General features: G+C 37.9%; 1 protein-coding gene across 1 annotated transcript; it reads left to right on the top strand.

Annotated features, from left to right (window-relative positions):
• The first annotated feature begins 1,721 nt into the window (after positions 1 to 1,721).
• LOC143854476 (uncharacterized) lies at positions 1,722 to 18,319 on the top strand. The gene is made up of 8 exons (XM_077364473.1): positions 1,722 to 2,039; positions 6,157 to 6,281; positions 7,884 to 7,921; positions 13,603 to 13,713; positions 13,808 to 13,887; positions 16,029 to 16,065; positions 17,402 to 17,443; positions 18,015 to 18,319. Exons 1-8 carry the CDS (start codon positions 1,770 to 1,772, stop codon positions 18,098 to 18,100), a joined length of 789 nt encoding a protein of 262 aa, XP_077220588.1. The 5' UTR covers positions 1,722 to 1,769; the 3' UTR covers positions 18,101 to 18,319.
• The last annotated feature ends 667 nt before the right edge of the window (positions 18,320 to 18,986 follow it).

The following is an 18,986-nucleotide window of genomic DNA, read 5'->3' as shown; positions in this document are numbered from 1 at the left end:
CTGAGCCAGAATCAATCGGTTGTCATATGAAACAAGGAGGGCCTATGGGCTGTTCGTTGCAGATTGTGACAGCCGATGGCCAGAGCCCCAGCCCCATCCGATGGTTGGCCAAAAATCGGTTGGGAACCTCACCATCGGTTGTCACAATCTAAACTGAGAACAGGGCCTTAAAATGCAAGCCTGGATAGAATGCCCAATGACCAAAACACTTCCTGAAAAAAATTATTTTCCTTTCGAGGTAAACCAGGCAGCCAAAAAAATAATTTTAGATTTTGTTTTCCTCTCCACCCTTAATAAATTAAATAGCTGAACAGTTTTCTTGCAAAATACTGTAAGATATAAAAAATGCCAAGAAAGCAATCTTAAATTAGCTACATCACAATTATTTCTTGCAAGGATTGTACTCATTTTGCATGTGTCTGGCATAAATTATGCACGGAACAACTATACGATGAAACGGCATGTGCTACACACAGACACTATTCATTTGAATAATACATGCTTTTATGATTTTATAGGGGATTTGGCAGGGAACATCGCTTCGTGAAATGCCTTCTGCGATGGTCCCTAGCAAATCCCATTTTAAAGTATATAGCTAGAGTTTAACAAGGTATTTAATTAGTAGTTAAAGGAAAACATATAAAAGGCTTTAAATAACCATGGGGCCACCTGATTTTTCCCATTACACACTAGCAAAAGCATGCCATGAAGAGAGAGAGATATGATGTTCAACTTATGTCTGTGAGAGAGAGAGAGAGAGAGATGATGTTCAACTTATGTGAACCTTTCATTCCAAAGTATTAAACTCGTTGTTCTAGGGTTTAGTATCTAGCTCAATTGGTGAGATGCTTTGCATCTTAAGCAAGAGGACTGGACGTTCAACCCTAACTCACCTAACAAAAAAAACCCAACTTACCTACCAACAAAAAGGAAATCTCATATTGTTTTGTTCTTCCGCCTGTTATTCTATTGAGCTCCAAGTAAAAAATTTAAACAACGCCATCTCCAACAGTATAAGCTTTTGGAGTAACTGGTTGTTTCACACTCCTTTGTTATTGGTTATAGAGAATGGCCATGTTGAGAGCTGCATAGCTTGATTCTGACCGGGCATTTGGGAAAATCGGCCGATTAGGTAGAAGAATGAATCACACACAAGAGGGAGCGAGGGAGATAGAGAGAGTACAAAACTTAGGAAATTTAAATTAAGTTCTGGAGCTTATAGATAAATTGCACCCATGCACGTTTCCTGCTCGTCCATTTTAAATGTCAATATTCAAAACACATCCTCACAAGCGACTTCAAGACAGAAACAGAACGTGGATCACCTTTTAAACATGGAAAATGCTAATGAGTTTAATAATAAGATTGCTGGTAAGCTATTGAGGTCCCACCCTACGATTACCGAGCTGTTCTCCTTCAAAACGTGTAAGTTTCGATTAAAGTTCCAGATTATCAGTAACACTCTTGTACTCAGTGGCCCCACCTGCACCTATTGGCATTGAGATCACCTTTACAAGATGTTCTAGACCATTGATGCATCAAACTTTCATTTACGCTTCTACCAAGAAAACCCTAGCCATTGATTTCATGTCACATGGGTCCACTCACTATATCTTCAAGATCAACGGTCTAGATTTCACGAGTATGTTCCGGATCCAAAAAAGCATATTGTTAGCATTGATCCGGACAGTGACATCTTTCTGCCTCTTTTCTCATCATTTATACCTTGCGAGCACCAACAAAGTAGATTCCTCTTTCCTCTCTCTTCAATGGCAGCAAATCCTTTTCTCTCTTCATCTTCTTCAGCATCTCTTTTCCATAGATCCTTCCTCACACGCTCTCCTCCTTTTATCTCTCCATCCTCTTTAAAGCTAAACCTCTGCAACGAAATATCTACAATCCTCACCGTCCGTTCCCATGCCTCTGGAAATTCTTCTCTCCCATCCAACGGACCAGATCCAATTACTTCCACGGCATCCTCCATCTCTTCATCGTCCTCTTTCTCCATCGATTTTCTCACATTGTGCCATCGTCTCAAGGTTTGCATGGATCAATTTCAGATCAGTTCAATACAAATTTGTTTTTTTTTTCATTCTCTGTGATTTAGGTTACTGATTTCTATTTATTGGATCTGATTTTCGCATGCATTTTATGTTCAATCGGTGCTTGGAGTATATGGATTCATGAATTTCACTTTTTTCATTGTAGCTTGTTCTTATCTGGTCCGAATTCAGATTTTGTTTTGGCACGAATTGTTCTGTTGATTATTATTTAAGGTTATTGGATGTTTTATGAAGAGAAAAATTATTGATATACAGGGATGTGGTGAGGGAATCGTTTAAAATCTCCAAGAGTATTGAGAAGGCTGGGGTGGTGGTGGTGGAGGGAAGTAGCACTAGAGAGGTACCGAGAAAAAGGAATTTGAAAATGCATAGCCTTACTTATTTGATAAACAATTATAACAGTTAAGGGGAGAGGAGACTAGTAGCATGAGGAAAGGAGTTATGATTTTGATACAACTCTCAAAGAATGTAAGACGGCTTGGTGGATTGGACATAGAAATAAAGCTACTCTATTTACAACCTCATTTGCTTATGAACTTAGAACATTATTAGCATCTATCAGCTTACAAGTAGAAATAATATTTCAACCTTTCCAAAAATGTCCAAAATCTTGTCTAGCACATGGGCTAATCATCAAGGATCTATGTTTTTTTGAATGAGCAAGGATCTATTTTGCGACAAAGAATCTTAGAAATCCTATGATTTAGCCGACACTTCGAATTTATTGCCGACATACGTGTCCTGCTGTGTCTGACACCACGCGTGTCCACACGTGTCGACACTCCTTTGGACACTTTTAGTTTGTTAAATGAATACCATATTTATATTGTTACAAATTATGATAGTAATACAGTTATTTTATATGTATGTATGTGTCACTATTTCTAGATTTTTAGATGCTGCCATGTCAGACAACTCGTATCCGTGTCGAAACCCGACGCATGAATCCGTATCTACAATCATGATTATATATACTTTGTATTTTAGCCGTGTCCCCATTTCTAAATTTTGGGAATTTGCTATGTCTGACATTCCGTGTCCGTGTCGACACACGACACTCGTGTCCGTGTCCACAAATCACTGTAGAAATCACATTGGGAGAATCTCTCTCAACCACAAACAACTCCCCAAGTTCCTATATAATATTCAAAGATAGTTAAGTAATACCCATGCTTCAGCTTCATTCAGATTTTTCTTGTGAAGGGGCCTAGGAAAAGCCTTAATAGCATACCTTTGATGTCCAAACTCCAAAATATGCCTCTTACCCACTTCCCCGGGTCGCCCACAGAGATGTCGGTGAAGTTAAATTTTATGAAGTGAGGATGTTTTGGTTTTCAAATAGTGCTACCTTTTTCTGTTGTACCATGACCATGGATCAGAGAATATCAATTTCTATGAATATCTTGGAGGGCCGTGCCCTAAAACTTATTCCTAAATGGAGGCCATTTCACTGTAAGGAACCTGAAATGGTAGAGTTTGAATTTGGTATAGTTGACCATATCAGTACTAAATTTGAATTTTTTTGGTAGTGGATGTGAGCTTATCTCAATGTTATTTCTTCTCTTAGAAGAATGGGCAGGCAATTAGTGTTACCATGAGTACAGCAATTCTCTCTGAATTTTTGGGTTGGAATGAAATTTTGATTGTCCTCTCGAGGATGCAACAGTTACATGGGCTAGCAAATAGGAGGACCATGTGGTGATGTACTTAATTGTTTTCCTCATTTCTAGTGATTTGGAGACCGCTTCCTTAGAAGGATCCACTGGCAAGCTTAATCCCACCATAAATAGGAGAAAATGAAAGGAAAACATCATGCTTACCCGTCATATGGGTTTTAGCTCTTGAATCAATGATCCAGGAAGTAGAAGGTTGTGATTGGGTGGAAGCATGACTGGTAGAGGCTTGTGTAGTTAGAACTGATGATCCTTCAGTGGGAAAGTCGCTAAAAGAAGCTTTAAGTGCAGCATGTTGTTGATTTAGATCCTTGATAGCATGATTCTTGGGTCTGTGCTTGAGCTTCTTGTAGTATGATGTGGGTAAGTATCTGATCCTCCACAACTACAATTGTGTTCATATTAGTCAATCTTATCTTAAGGCGAAGCTGTGGGTGAATATCCCAACAAGTATCTTTTGTATGTCTTCTCTTCTCACAGTGAAAGCATTTCATCTTATCTTTATCAGCCATGGTAATTTTCTGAACGTGACCAATTTCTCCCATAAGTATTTTCAACCCCTTTATTCCCATAGAGTCCACTGCTAGGGCTAAATGTTTCACTTTAGTTGTTGAACCTACACCCATAGTAGCAGCTCTTTTGCCTGCTTCACCTCTAATATAGCTGTAAACTGATTCAAGATAGCACGACTATTTTGCTCACTTCACCTCTAATACAGTTGTAAACTGATTCAAGATAGCACTACTCATCTTTCTCGAGAAATTGAACATGTTGGAGTTTTAGATCTGGATTTAAACCAGCAAGGAACTAAAAGATCCTAGATTGTTCCATTTACTTCTTTATTTCTTCGATGGTGGGGTGGGGGCTATGTGCTGGTAGTAATCTAGTTCCTCCTACGTTGTCCTGAGGACACTAAAGTACTCTTCAATATATAAAGCATCTTGTTGCATATTTGCAATCTCCCTCTATATCCTTTTCAGTAGATCTGGGCTAAACCCTCATGTTGAGAGTAGGTTCTGGCTGCAATATCTCATATATCCTTTTCAGTCTTCAACAAAAGAAGACTTGTACTAGTACTTTGCTCCATCAAATGAAAGTCATGTCATAATGGTAAGGTTCTACTTTTCCGATCATCATGGGATGGATCCTCTTCTGATGGCTCTTTAAGCTTAACGATTTTGTAACCCAACTTCTTTCTGCTACCAATAAATATTCTTGCAAACAACATCCACTCTAAATAGTTTCTTCCATTGATTTTAACCATAGTAATCATCAATCACAGGTGGTCATTGTAACTACTTTCCGTTGAAGTGATTGCCCTTTGGTTTACTTCAGAAACATTGCTTGATCCTTTCTCCCTAGCAAGGAACAAATAGACATCATCCAAAGATAACATATGTAGCATGGAACGAAGGAAAAAACTCACCTTCGATTTTCTCCTTGTATTGTATGTTGCTATCTATTCTTGAAAGGGGATAGCAATTCGTTGAGAAAGAAATACATTCCCAATTTCCTACAAAGGTTGCTTTAAAAAGAGTAAGTCAGAAGACTCAGAACTACCTCCTAAGTCCTAACAAATTTTTTTATCTGTCAGTAATAAGTAAATTAATCTGCATGGCTCACTATTCTCATGGTTTTGTTTCATTTATTCAAGCCAATATGCTACACCAATGTCTACCTCTAGTCTCTAATTTCGTTGAGTGTTTGGTCAACCAACCCTTCTTGAAAAGGGATATACTTTCTGGTTGCTTTTCCCATTGGCCATCCATTGGTTAATAATGGAAAAATTCAATGTTTCAAGTCCTTCTCTTAGTATCAAGTGAAAACAAAATAATGGAAAGTTGATTGAGTACTTTCTGGTTCAATTCGTTGAGAAAGAAATACATTCCTAATTTCTTATGGAGGTTTCTTTACAAGGAGCAAGTCAAAACTACCTCTAACAAAAAAAAAAATTATCTTTTAGTAAGAAGTAAATTAATTTGCATGGTTCATTAGTCTCTTGATTTTGTTTTGTTTTCTCAAGGTATTTCATCGGACAATGCATTACCGTTGATGAAATTATGGTAGGGCATTCCTTTTATCAATGAATTAATCACTTGACTGTGCTGCACTTTTGTTGAAAATACATGCACATTCAACAATATTTTGTATTTTGGTGAATGTTGATTAAATATTTTGTGGTTCTTTTCCAAACTCCCAGACTTTTAATCTAGTGCACTCTGATATTTGGTGTTCATTTTCCTTCGTGTATCTTTTCTCGAAATAGCACTTATATGATTATACCAATGGCCAGGAATATGATGCTTCCTTTAAGAATTTATGTTGTCACTGGGAGATCTTGCTTTTTCTTTCTGAGACTGTTTCATTTGTTTTGTTTGTTTGTTTTTTTTTTAATGGTATTTCATTTGTTTCTTTTCCAGACAACGAAAAGGAAAGGATGGATCAACCATGGCATAAAGGGCCCTGAATCTATTGCTGATCATATGTACCGAATGGCATTGATGGCATTAATTGCTGGGGATCTTCCTGGTGTAAACAGGGAAAGGTTGGTTTAGTCATATCATGCTCATGCTAGTAGGGTTATTTTCTATAATTTCCATTATTTTTACTTTTTGTCAAAAGGATTGCCTTTTATTTCTAATTTATTCATGAATTGGTAGAATCCCCATGTATAATATATCAAAAGGCAATGCAATCAATTGACTCTATTTTTTTTTTCTTATCTAATCATAGTACCAAGGTGTATGTCTGCAGCTTTAGATTTTTTCCCTAGTATTTAATCTATTCAACCACTTTCATCTCTAATAACACCTTCTTTTGACATCATCCACTTGAGGGGGTTCGAAACCTGACATCAGAGGGAATAAAGGCCGAGACATTCATCATAAAGGTGGCCACCTTCTGCCACTTAACACTTCTTATTTACTTGCTGTGCTGACACATGGGGACACTCCACGGTATGGCATGGCGCTACCAGACATGTATGGGTGAATTGTCTTGTTGACATACTAAAATAGTAGTGTCTAAATAGTAAAATAAAGTGATTATGTTTGTGTTCAGATTTTTTGTAATTGACAATGATTGGAATTGTTTTGATAGTATCAAAATTTTGCGTTTTTTCTATTATTTTCTGTTTGAGTTTTAACTATCCACGTGTTTGGAATTTTAAAGTCGGCCATGCCATACAATTGAGGACACTGACACTTGGCACATGTGTCACGTGTCTTGGTAGCACCGGGTGTTGGTATCTCTTCTATCACTTTGACCTCTCTTTTCTTTCTCATTTTCTGATTTTTTTATCTAAATCTTAATGACATGTCATCCATACACTTTGATCAAAAGAGAATTGTTTGTGTCAGCTTCAAACAAAAATATAATCATTCTCAAAAGGCAGGATTTTATTGCTGTGCCTTATCTCTTCTCCAATTGTCTCATTTTTCCCTTGCTGATTTGGGTTTTGGATTATATTCACCTTTTCTAAGCTAAAATATGATTGAATCCTGATTTGGATTTCTCACATAAGTACGTAGATAACCAATAAGAATGAGCTGACATTGTGTCTTTTGATCTGTGCGTGGATGTAGTTTTCTTGAATTTCTAGTTTATTTCCTTAGTGTTTGTTTCTCCTATTAACTACTTGAATTTCTAGTTTATTTCCTCAGTGTTTGTTTCTCCTATTAACTACTATCATGTGATGCTTGCATTCTACTTAATTGAAACATTTACTCTTCTTCACGGGCAGCCCACTCTTTTAGTTCCAGTTGTTTGCTTTTCAGAACTCAGCTATGCAGACACAGATATCTCTAAAGCTTGTTACTCTCATGTCATTCAGTCAAAACATGAGTCGCTTAGCTTTTTCTTCTAGTCCTCATTTTCGAGTTCAATTTATTTGTCGTGCTTTCTGCTATTGGGATGCATCCCCTATGAATTGCTCTAACCTAGAATTTGGTGAAGAGTGAAAACTAATTCTAATGACCATGCTTTTATGTTTTTTCACACTTTTTGCTGCTGATTCTATGTACTTTATAATTCCCATATTTGGTCTGTTGTCTTTGTTCTTGTAGCGATCATTCATCTTTGATAGTTTGATTTCTCTCAAATTCAAGGCAGCTTATTTAACCTTTTTTCATTTTTTTTGTTAACACAGGTGTATTAAGATAGCAATTGTGCATGATATTGCAGAAGGTATTGTTGAACTCAATGGTTCTTTTTTATTGGTTTAGTTTCCATTCCTTTAAAATATTCTGAACACTAAAGGTTGAAACTGTCTAGTTTTTTGACAGACACAACTTTGATTCGTAGACCAAACCTACAGAGTTAACTATGGGTCATAGGCCCTAACCTAGGTGGCGACTCTGGTCTTTTGCTTCTTCTTGTGAAGTTTGGACTTTTGTCCCAAATTCACAGGAGAAGCAATCGCACTCAAATTCAATTATCAAAAACAAGAGCAAAGGCTACAAGAATCCACAACCCTCGTGGGTGTGGAAGGGACGACCTCCCGATGGGATCCATAGATTAGCCAGATCTAAACTGATTTAACAATATCATTTCTATGTTCATTGTAAATGAAGGAGATGAAGAGAGATGTACCTTTATTAGCAACCAACAATGACAGATGAAGTAGGGGTGGGTTATGTGTGTGTGTGTGAGAGAGAGAGAGAGAGAGAGAGAGAGAGAGAGAGAGAGAGCACCATGTCTTTTTTTTTCCTCGAGAGACCACCCCTTTAAATACTATTTTGGGGTTGTTGGGGTGGTTTCATGGAGTAAATGGAAGGGGATGGGAGGGAGCATTTAAGGGGCATGGGGTTTTTTTAATGTGAGATGGGCTATGGGAAGGTGGAATAAATACATGGGATGGGGTAGAGTGGGGGTGGGTTTAAGGCTTAATGGGGTGAGTCCACCCGGGTTGAGTTGGGGCGGGCCGGGTTGGACCTCGTCGGGTTGAAATTCGGGTTGATTCAGATCAGGTTGGAAAAATGGGTTCCTCGGGTTGGGTAAAGGGGAGAACTTATGGGATTCAACCATGTAGATTGGGTTTGGATCATAGTTGTAAATTCCGTTTCGGTGGCCATTCCGTTTTGGCCACCGAAACGAAATTTCGGTGGGATTTCGGTCATTCAAGTCGAAATTTTTCGGTCACACAAAAAAATATTAAAAAATATGAGAAAAATCCCAAAAAATAAAAAATCAATAGAAAAGGATAAAAAACTAATAAATAGTCCAAAATATGTGTCCCAAAAGGCACATTCATTAAAAATACCCTTCCAACGGCCATAAAATGGTCATAAACGGTCATAAAATGAGGGTAAACGGGTCAAAAGGCAATCCCAACAGCTATAATGGCATTGCCGTATTTTTTTCGAAAAATTTGTGCATTTTCAGTCAATTCTGGGCAAAACAGGGCATTCCGCCTGTTTCGTCCGGAATTCTGGCCGGAATGACTGGAATTCCTGCCGGAATGGAAAATATGCCCAAACCGTTCCGGATTCCAAGCCGGAACCGGAATTCTGGTGATAACTATGGTTTGGATACAAGTAGAATTATGACATGGGGTTCGGACTGTATGGGAGTGCAACTTGATTAAGGATAGGGGTTCAACACGGTTAAGGATATGGGTGCAACTTGGGTTAGGTTAACTTGGTTTGGGCAAGGGTGCAACCTGGTCTGGGATAAAGGGATTCAACTCGGTTGTAGGAAGGGGATGTAATTAGGTCGTAGGATTCTAGATTGGACAAATCAACAACTCGGATCACTGATCGAAGCCAAATCAACTTGGGTTAGCTGAATCGGTTTAGAGCCGATCCGCCGTATTATTGAAAAAATGGGTCGCCGCCAAAATCAACGGCTAACAAAAAAATGGAAAATAATAATAGAAAGAGAAAGAGTTCGAATGGCCCCCACTTTTCTTCCCAAATATCCCGCTCCTCTTTCCCCTCTCTCTACCCTCTCCCCATGTGTTAATCGACCACCCCTAGCCCAACCCAAGGCCTTATCCAAGCCTAGGCCCAACCACAAACCGAGCCTCACCCCAACCCCAACCCCAACCCGGGCCTCACCACAATCCGAACCCGAGGCTCACCCCAATCCGATACCAACCCCATCCAGAACCAGACCCAACCCGAGGAACCCATTTTTCCAACCCGATTCGAATCGACCCGAATTCCAACCTGACGAGGTCCAACCCGGCTCACCCCATTTCCACACCATTCCATGTATTTATTCCTCCCTCCCATAGCCCATCTCACATTAAAAACACCCATGCCCCTTAAATGCTCCCTCCCATCCCCTTCCATTTGCTCCATGAAACCACCCCAACAACCCCAAAATAGTATTTAAAGGGGGGGTCTCTCAAGGAGAAAAAGACATAGTACTCTCCTTTCTCTCTCTCTCTCTCTCATAGGAATATCAAGATGAGATGGAGAAGTTACGTCGATAAGTTGTTTAATGGAGAACCTGTGCGAATTTGGGAGAACTTGATAACGCTTTTGATGATACAAACCGAGGTTTGTTCGTAGAATCCGAACATCAGAGGTAAGAGTAGCTATGAAAAATATGAAATTAGGTAAGGCTAGGGGGCCTAATTATATTCCTATTGAGACTTGGAGATGCTTGGGTGATGTGAGTTTGGTTTGGTTAACTAGATTATTTAACAATATTTTGAAGACTAAGAAGATGCCTGATGAGTGGAGGAAGAGTACATCAGTACCAATTTATAAGAATAAAGGGGATATTCAGAGTTGCACAAATTACCGAGGAATTAAGCTAATGAGTCACACCATGAAGCTTTGGGAGAGGGTAATTGAGCATAGACTAAAAAAAGATACTAAGGTGTCAGAGAATCAGTTTGGCTTCATGCCCGGACGATCGACTATGGAAGCTATCTTCTTAATTAGGCGGTTAATGGAGAGAGTTAGAGAAAATAAGGACCTTCATATGGTTTTCATGGATTTGGAGAAAGCGTATGATAGGATTCCCAAGAGTGTTATATGGTGGATCCTTGAAAGGAAAAAAGGTGCCTACTAAATATGTTGATGTGATGGAGAAAGGGTATGATAGGATTCCCAAGAGTGTTATATGGTGGGTCCTTGAAAGGAAAAAAAGTGCCTACTAAATATGTTGATGTGATTAAGGATAGGCACGATGGAGCAGTAACTAGTGTCAGAACCACGGATAACACGTCTAGTGAGTTTCCAATTACAATAGGATTGCACCAAGGATCAGCTCTAAGCCCTTATCTTTTTACGCTAGTTATGGATGTGCTTACGGAGGGTATCTAGGATGAGGTGCCGTGGTGCATGTTATTTGTAGATGACATAGTATTAATCGACAAAACCAAAGCAGGAGTAAATGGTAAGTTAGAGTTATGGAGAACTACTTTGGAATCCAAAGGTTTTAGATTGACTAGGACTAAGACAGAGTATATGGAGTGCAACTTTAGTAATGTAAGGAGGCGGGACGAGGATGTAGTAAATATGGCTGGACAGGAGTTACTTAAGAGGATCTTGGTTCAATTCTACATAAGGAAGGAGAGACTGAAGAGGATGTTAACCATAGAATAAGAGCAGGTTGGTTGAAGTGGAAGCTTGCCTCAGGAGTTCTGTCCGACCGTAAAATCCCTACCAAGTTGAAGGGAAAGTTTTATAAGACAACTGTGAGGCCAGCCATGCTGTACGGCTCAGAATGTTGGGCCACCAAGAAGCAGCATATGCATAAGATGAGTGTAGCGGAGATGGGAATGCTTAGATGGATGTGCGGCCAGCCACACAAGGTTAGATAGAATTAAAAATGAAGACATTCGTAAAAACGTGCGGGGTGGCACCAATTGAGGAGAAGATGAGAGAGCACCGCTTAAGACGGTTTGGAGTCTAGACATATCTAACGTAGGCCTTTGGATGCTCTAGTGAGAAGAGGCGACTCATGCCAAGTTGATGGAGTAAAAATAGGTAGAGGCAGACCGAAAACAACTTGGGTAGAAACAGTGAGGAAAGACTTGATAGCTAGGAACATAACAGAGAACATGACCTTGGATAGGATAGAATGGAAGAAAATGAGATCCACCTAGAAGAACCCAACTAGAGCCAGGACTAGAGCCAGGATTAGAGCCGGGTAGATTCCTTTCACCTTATTCATGAAATTTTCCTAAAGGATTCATTTAGCCGACCCTAACTAGTTTGGGACAAAGGCTTTGTTGAGTTGAGTTGAGTTGGGAACTGCCCATATCAACTCAAATACGTGAAGGGAAGGTGAGATCGGCGTTTTCTATTTTGATGCCGTGAAATTTGTTTTTGTTGGGATTCAATTTTAAAATTTGAAATCAATTTCGTAGATAAATCCTTAATGAAAGGGGCAATTTCTATTTCAGACATGCTTGATTTTTTGGGAAACTTAATGGAAGCAACCAATTTCTTCTCAGCAGCAAATTTAATTTCTGCAAACTTAAATTAAAAGTGGTAAACGATTTTGTAGGGGGGAAGAAAACTTTTCCAAAAGATTTTTCTTGGAAAGAAACATGCTTAGTATGTATGTGTGTGTGTGTGTGTATATATATATATATATATATATATATATATATATATATATATATATTATGTTGTATTTCTCACTACTTTCTATCTCTGTTATAACTTTTCTTAAATGCTGAAAAAAATAAAAATATCTTTCCTTACCATTTAGTATACTAGTGATATACTATACCGGTATGTGTTACGTAATTATATTTGTATGAATAGCATCTGAAATGTGGTATACATGTTATGTATAAATATTTATAGGAATTAATGAAGAAATGCGGTATGCACTAAATTATCAAACATGCACTATAACGTATGTCACTAGGTGTTCGATGTTGTTAAACTATTATGGGTGGTTTTCTTGGTTACATGATTGTTTTCAGTGTATATTTATTCTTATTATAGCATTTCGTGAAGTTTCATCTTAAATGTCTATCATGTACATATGTTTCTATATGTTTTCGTTATTTTATGGGATTTCTACCAAAATATTTATCTAAAATCGGCATGTTTGTATTTCTGTGACTACTGAAACACATACGAAAATCGAAACCTAAAACCTTGACACACGTGCGCACTCTCACACAAACATATATACATATTTGTATGTTGTTTCCAATCACAATTGAGGCACATGTGTTTGATGTTTAACTTGCACCATTAGCATCTGCTCTCTCTTTCTCTATACATGTGTATGCATGTATGCATGCATATATGTATATGTTAATGGAAAAAACAAAAATACCAGGAATCAATTAACTGAAATGAAATGTACTACACGTACTTCTAAAGGAAGGAAAGTGAAAACAAATTTATAAATGGAACAGAAAGTTGGCAAATTTTGAGGAAAATGAAGCATGTGATTGATAAAATACTTAATTGGAAAAAATCGTAGGAAAAAGAACCATGCGCTCTTCTTGGGTATATACTAACCCTTATGTGCACATAGTGACTCGATGATTCTGCAAGAACCCTATTGCCAAACAGGTTGGAAGAGACAGGGAGATAAGATTCTTGTGAGGGAGGGACTACAAGTGGGTAAGATGGGAAGGAGGACAAAGGCAAAATACTGAGGAGAATAACTGTTTTCTCTTATGACGAGTATGGATGATTTGGAAGGACATAATTTTGGCCAGTTGAAAATCTCTTATTCAGTTGTAGGTTGAAAATATCTTCTTTGTAGGTGTGAGGACGTATATGGTTTGAATTCCAAAATAACAAATTTGTGCATCGTGTCAATCAGAACAATTTTATCTCTCGACTTGCTTCCAATTTATTAGTTAACTGACAGGTTTGCATGCCTACATTTCTTAGTTTTGAATATTGGAGTTTGAGATGCACCTTTGGTTTTGATAGCTATTGTTGGAGATATCACACCCTCAGATGGTGTTCCTAAAGAAGAAAAGAGTAGGCGTGAGCAAGCTGCTTTGAATGAGATGTGTAAAGTCCTCGGCGGAGGATTGAGAGGTACGACTTAATGGTTATGATCTTGGGTTACCTACATGTGTGCTTCTTTTCATGGATGAAATACTTGCTTAATTGGCTATTTTGTTTTCTGCAGCTGAAGAGATACAAGAACTTTGGGCAGAGTACGAAAATAATTCCTCCATGGAGGCTAGTCTTGTGAAAGATTTTGATAAAGTATGTATTTTATTGTACCTGTCTTTCAGAGCTTCAATGTGATTTTTTTCATGGGTTTCATGATTGAATTTTCTCACTCATAATAGCAAAAAATATATTGTGGTGGAACTTGTGCTTAACTTTGCATTGATATATCCCTCTCTTTCTGATAAATTTATTTGTTTCATACCATATCCAATCGGTTAGTTTATCAGGTCACCTCTGAAAATTTGTCGATGTAGTTTGTTACTTATGCAATTATGGGGAAGTCATGGGACATTTTAATATGAGAAACTTGAGTGTATTGGCAACTAATTAAGAAATTGTCTGTGCAACATTTTTGGAGGTTACAACTTACAATATCAATTACCCATGAAAGATGATGGCTAAGAGGTGTATGGGGCAAGATACCTACATTGTTGGTCAGATGGCCTTATTGAGAAGGTGAGTATTTGGGCGATTCAGACTCCATTCACGAGCCATATAGCTGTCAGCTAGCTTTATTGCATGGTGAACCTTTTTCATGTAAAGGCTAGCCAATATGTAACATGGTGAATCCCATTGGTATCTCTTTAGGTTATTTAAATCGAGAAATTTAAATTGAGATATGAGAGTTATATAAGATGCGGTTTTACACAAAAGAAGGCTTTGAGTAGGATTTTTTTTTTTGCGGAAAGAAAATAGATGATCAAGGTAAGGTTTTTGGAATTTTTACTTGCAAGACACTCTATGATGGCAAAAGCTTTATTGAGAATTTTTCTATTCTGAGAGCTTTTGGATCTCCTTGGGGACGTCTCTAGATCCTTGAGAGAGAGTCACGTTTCGAGTTTTTTGTTGTTTTGGGTCTGCCTCTTTTGAGAAATAATCTTCTAACTTCCACGCAGAAAAAATTACAAAAAAAAAAAAAAAACGAGAGAGAACAAGAGCAGGTAAAGAAAATCACCATTCGACTATCGCTCACCTGTAAGGGGAAATACTAACTCCCAAACCCTCTTGTAAGAAATTTCATGTATAGGGACGTGTGGAAAGGTTGAGAAACATAGGTTTTTATAAGCTTCATATTTATGTTAAAAGGGCATTTAGGATAAGGATTAAAGAAGGCCATGTTCAGAAGCTTGGGTTGGCCTCAAGAGAGAGGCTGGGGGGAGGGAAAGTAGGTGAAAGAGAGGGCTAATTGTCGCTCACGTGCTGCCCACCATGCTTTTGATTTTTCTAAGAACAAAAACAAATTAAGCAACCAAGCAGGTCTTCCCAGGAGCTATGGATGATGTGGGACTAAAGTCCTTTGTCGTAAGGGATTGTAAGTGAAACATTGTATTTATCATTCCTCATTTAATTAATATGAGCTTCTTTTGTCATTTCATGTTCAAGTCTAGATTTCTAACATCGGTTTGTAATGGCCCATTTCTGGGCCACTGATGAGTTCCTTATGCAGCTAATGCTCCACAGTCAAGGGATTGCTTTGTTTGCATTCTTTGCATGATCTAAAACTTGTTGCATTCATTGTTTGCCGAACTTCTTTTGTCATTCTTTGCATTCTTTGCATGGGTTCCTTATGCTTCTATTGTGGATGGCCTCTCTCTCTCTCTCTCTTTCTCTCTCTCTCTCTCTCTGTGTGTGTGTGTGTGTGTGTAGAAATTATGGGCACGCAGGGACATATTCAGTTGTGAAATGAATGGAGTTTATGAGTTTTTCTTTACTGCATTTCTGTTTACTTTGGGAATAGGTTCTGTATAAACATGCCGGTCTATTCATTTCTCCTCTTTTATATTATTTCTGCTAGCTGGCAGAGCTGTATCACTTTCTTAACATTATCTACTTTGTTATGACATGTCGTAATTGTTGTGCATTTATTTTTGGGAAATGATATTTCCACCCTCTTGTCTAGCATTTCGACTCCCTTTTGTTTATCTTTTCCTGAAAATGAATTCATTTCAATGAAAAAACAAACAAAAGAAGAAAGACAAACAAATGGGGGTGGAAGTATTATTTTCCTTTATTTTAATACTCTTATATGGTCACGGACACATGCATTATTCCATCTTTTTGGAAATTTCATCTATGTGCAAAATGTCATCTAATATTTTTTATTGAATTCTAGGAAATCAATGTCCTGTATTTCACGTTTTGGAAATTTCTCATTAGTGATTGTTTTTATTCAGGTGGAAATGATTCTGCAAGCGTTGGAGTATGAAACTGGTAAGTTTTTTTTTTCTCTCAGAAAGTAATTGTATTTCTTGAAATTCAGCCTGTCAATAATCAAGTAAGAACTAAGAGACTAGATACAGTAGATTCAAAATAACTAGAATCCTTCGAATTTGGGAAGTAGACATTTTCTTCTTCATATACAGTATGGGCATTTGTTTGAGTACATAATACTTCGTTGGTTGCCATTTTATGGAGGACACAAACCGAAAGAAACACGAGGATATTTGATGGTCCTTCTATTACTTTGTGGATCTGGCTAAGGATATTGATTAAGTTGTTTTTTGGTGGAACTTCTTGGGGTGACTTTGGACCTTGCTAGCATCATGGGTATTTTTAGGGAATTCAAAGGAGAGGTGTTCCCCAACCCTATGGGCATTATGGATCATACTGAAGTAGAAGTTCATGCCCTTCTCACTAGCATCCCCATCTTCAAATTGTACTTGTGTACTCTGAATTGCTTCCAATACGATTGCTCGAGGTTCTAGACCAAGTTGATATCAACAATTTTTTTTCTCAGTGATTCTTTGTTTGGGAAAGGATATCAATCCCTCTTATAAGCGTTTTCCTAGGAGTGCAAACGGCATGGCAGATTCATTAGCCAGAGGGTGTTGATAGGACTAGTTTGGATTACCATCATTTGTACCAGTCCTGTTCTTGGGTTTCCTTTCTCTGTCTTTTGCTTTTCTTACTTGTTTGGGATTATATCTACCCTTTTGTATCTTCTCATTTCTTAATAAATTCACTGTTATCTCTGAAATACACACACACACACACATATTAATTTTATTAGTACACATGGCTGGTTGCACACTGGTAAATTGACATGCAAACATGCACATATGCCCAGTTCATTCAGGCGAAACCGTACTAACATATGTTTTGAAGTGCACTCTGGATAGGTTTATAACATCTGGATGTGTTATGTATACAGTTTGTATCTGAATGTAACGACTGTAAAGGGTTATAATTTTAATGCTAAAATTTCTGCTATATTATTTTTTCTTTTTACTTTAGATACCTACAACACAACTAGAAGGTTTAAATATTGTAGAGAATTGTATACATACCATTATTGTATAGTTAGTGATAAAAAAAATAAGTTGCTTCTGTATGGGAAAGTTCAAACCTGAGATTAGTCAGCATCTCAGCTTAAACCTGAGATTAGTCAGCATCTCTGTTATTTTCCCAAAAGTCACAGCCAATTCGGCCGCAGTTTTTGAATCTTGAAAGTGCATTTTGCGGGTAAACATTCTTTATAACTCTGTGTCTTTCTTTTTCCTTGATATCACATTTTGCTTCGTTTTTATTTGTTATTCTCTGCATGCAGAACATGGTAAGGTGTTGGACGAATTTTTTCTTTCTACAGCAGGTAGTAGCTGTTTCTTTTCAGTTTTCTTACACTAAGGCCATTTTTTTTTTTTTTTGAATAGTACAGTAAGGCCATGTTTGGCTTCTATGAAATTTTTTTCCATTGAATTGTAGTTTATTGAGGCCCTGTTCGTTTGAGATTATGACAACCGATTGTAGGCCCCGAACCTATTATTGGACTCAAAATTAAATTTAATTTTGAGCCCAATAATAGGTTTGGGTCCCTACAACCGGTTGCCATAATCTCAAACGAACAGGGGGTAAGTGGTGAGAGAGGACTAGGGAGGTTGGGAGGAGAGACTTAAGAGGGCGTCGGTCAGGACAGGATGAGAAAAGGCTGAAAACAAGGAAACGAAAAACTCTAATCAAAATACAATTAATTTTTTCGCTGTTTTTAGCCAATTCTTACCCTACCCACAGCCATGCGATCTCAAGTCTCATCTCCCACCCGCCCTATCCTTTTGTCAGGCCCTGATAAACTAATATTTCATGGGAAAAAAAGGTTCATGGTTGCCAATCTAGTTTCATTTCAATCTCACTTTGTTTAGTTTTGTATCTCTTTGGCTTTACAGGGAAATTTCAGACGGAAATAGGGAGAAGTTGGGCTGCTGAGGTGATTTCCAGAAGAAATACGAGGCTGGGTAACGGGTTTACTTGATCATACCCTGTGAGAATTCTTTCTGTTGTTTCATTCAGATCAAATGAAATTATATTCTCCCTCTCTTTATCTTTTTTTTTTCCCCACTTATTTCAGAAAAGAATGAAGATGTAAATAAAAAAGAAGAGTCAATTGCGGAAAATGAACTGGAATGTTTTTTGGAAATAGAAACTGTTGCAGATTGCTAGTCATAGTTATGAAAAATTATTCTTCTAATAAGAGTATTTTAGGGTGTTTAAGGAAACCATTCTCATTCTCCTCGTTAGAAATCTGGAAAATGAGAATCTCCCGAAGCAACTCTGAAGCTTCTTCAGACAATCCCATTTCTTCATCTCATTTACGTTTTGTTTGGAATCAAGCATTGCAGGTTGCGTTTACAGAACATGATTCCTCTGATTCTTTTGTTCTCTTCATTCTCCACCCCTGATAATCTGCCGCGTTACTCTTACGCTAATGTGAAAAATGGTTCTGTTTTGAAAGTGTTTCCAAGAAAGAAAAAAAACAACTAAAGTGGGCCCACATTATTTGATGATCCAAGCCATTCATTTATTGGGCCCCGACTTAAATAGGCAATGCGTCAAATATAATCTCTGTAGGATGATCCTGACCCTACAATTTATAGTGATTTCTGTCCCATACCTATTGAGTGGGGTCTGCATCCCATGTCTGTTAAAACCTTTGATCGGACTGTTACGATTCATTTCATGCTGGACTTCCAAGTGCTGTGGTTGAACATTAATAACCACTTATAGGGAGTGGGTTAAAATGATGAATGCTTACCATTTGAAAAATCCTTGACTGGGTGTGACTTGGGCTGGGCTCAACCTGATTTCTGGTCGGGCTGGGTTTGAAAAATGGCAACCCCAGTCAGCCTAAACCTGACCAT

The sequence above is a fragment of the Tasmannia lanceolata genome, unplaced genomic scaffold (assembly GCF_043159265.1).
Source record: "Tasmannia lanceolata isolate RefF3 unplaced genomic scaffold, GAP_Taslan_0.1 ptg000020l, whole genome shotgun sequence".
NCBI classification, from domain to species: Eukaryota; Viridiplantae; Streptophyta; class Magnoliopsida; order Canellales; family Winteraceae; genus Tasmannia; species Tasmannia lanceolata.
This window is presented reverse-complemented; position numbering and strand designations above follow the sequence as displayed.

What these genes read in the sequence shown, in the direction of transcription:
- LOC143854476 (XM_077364473.1), top strand. Translation starts at nt 1,770, where the DNA reads ATGGCAGCAAATCCTTTTCTCTCTTCATCTTCTTCAGCATCTCTTTTC. An exon ending in CATTGTGCCATCGTCTCAAG is followed by an intron (nt 2,040 to 6,156) that starts GTTTGCATGGAT and finishes TTTCTTTTCCAG; the next exon opens with ACAACGAAAAGGAAAGGATG. An exon ending in TGTGCATGATATTGCAGAAG is followed by an intron (nt 7,922 to 13,602) that starts GTATTGTTGAAC and finishes TGGTTTTGATAG; the next exon opens with CTATTGTTGGAGATATCACA.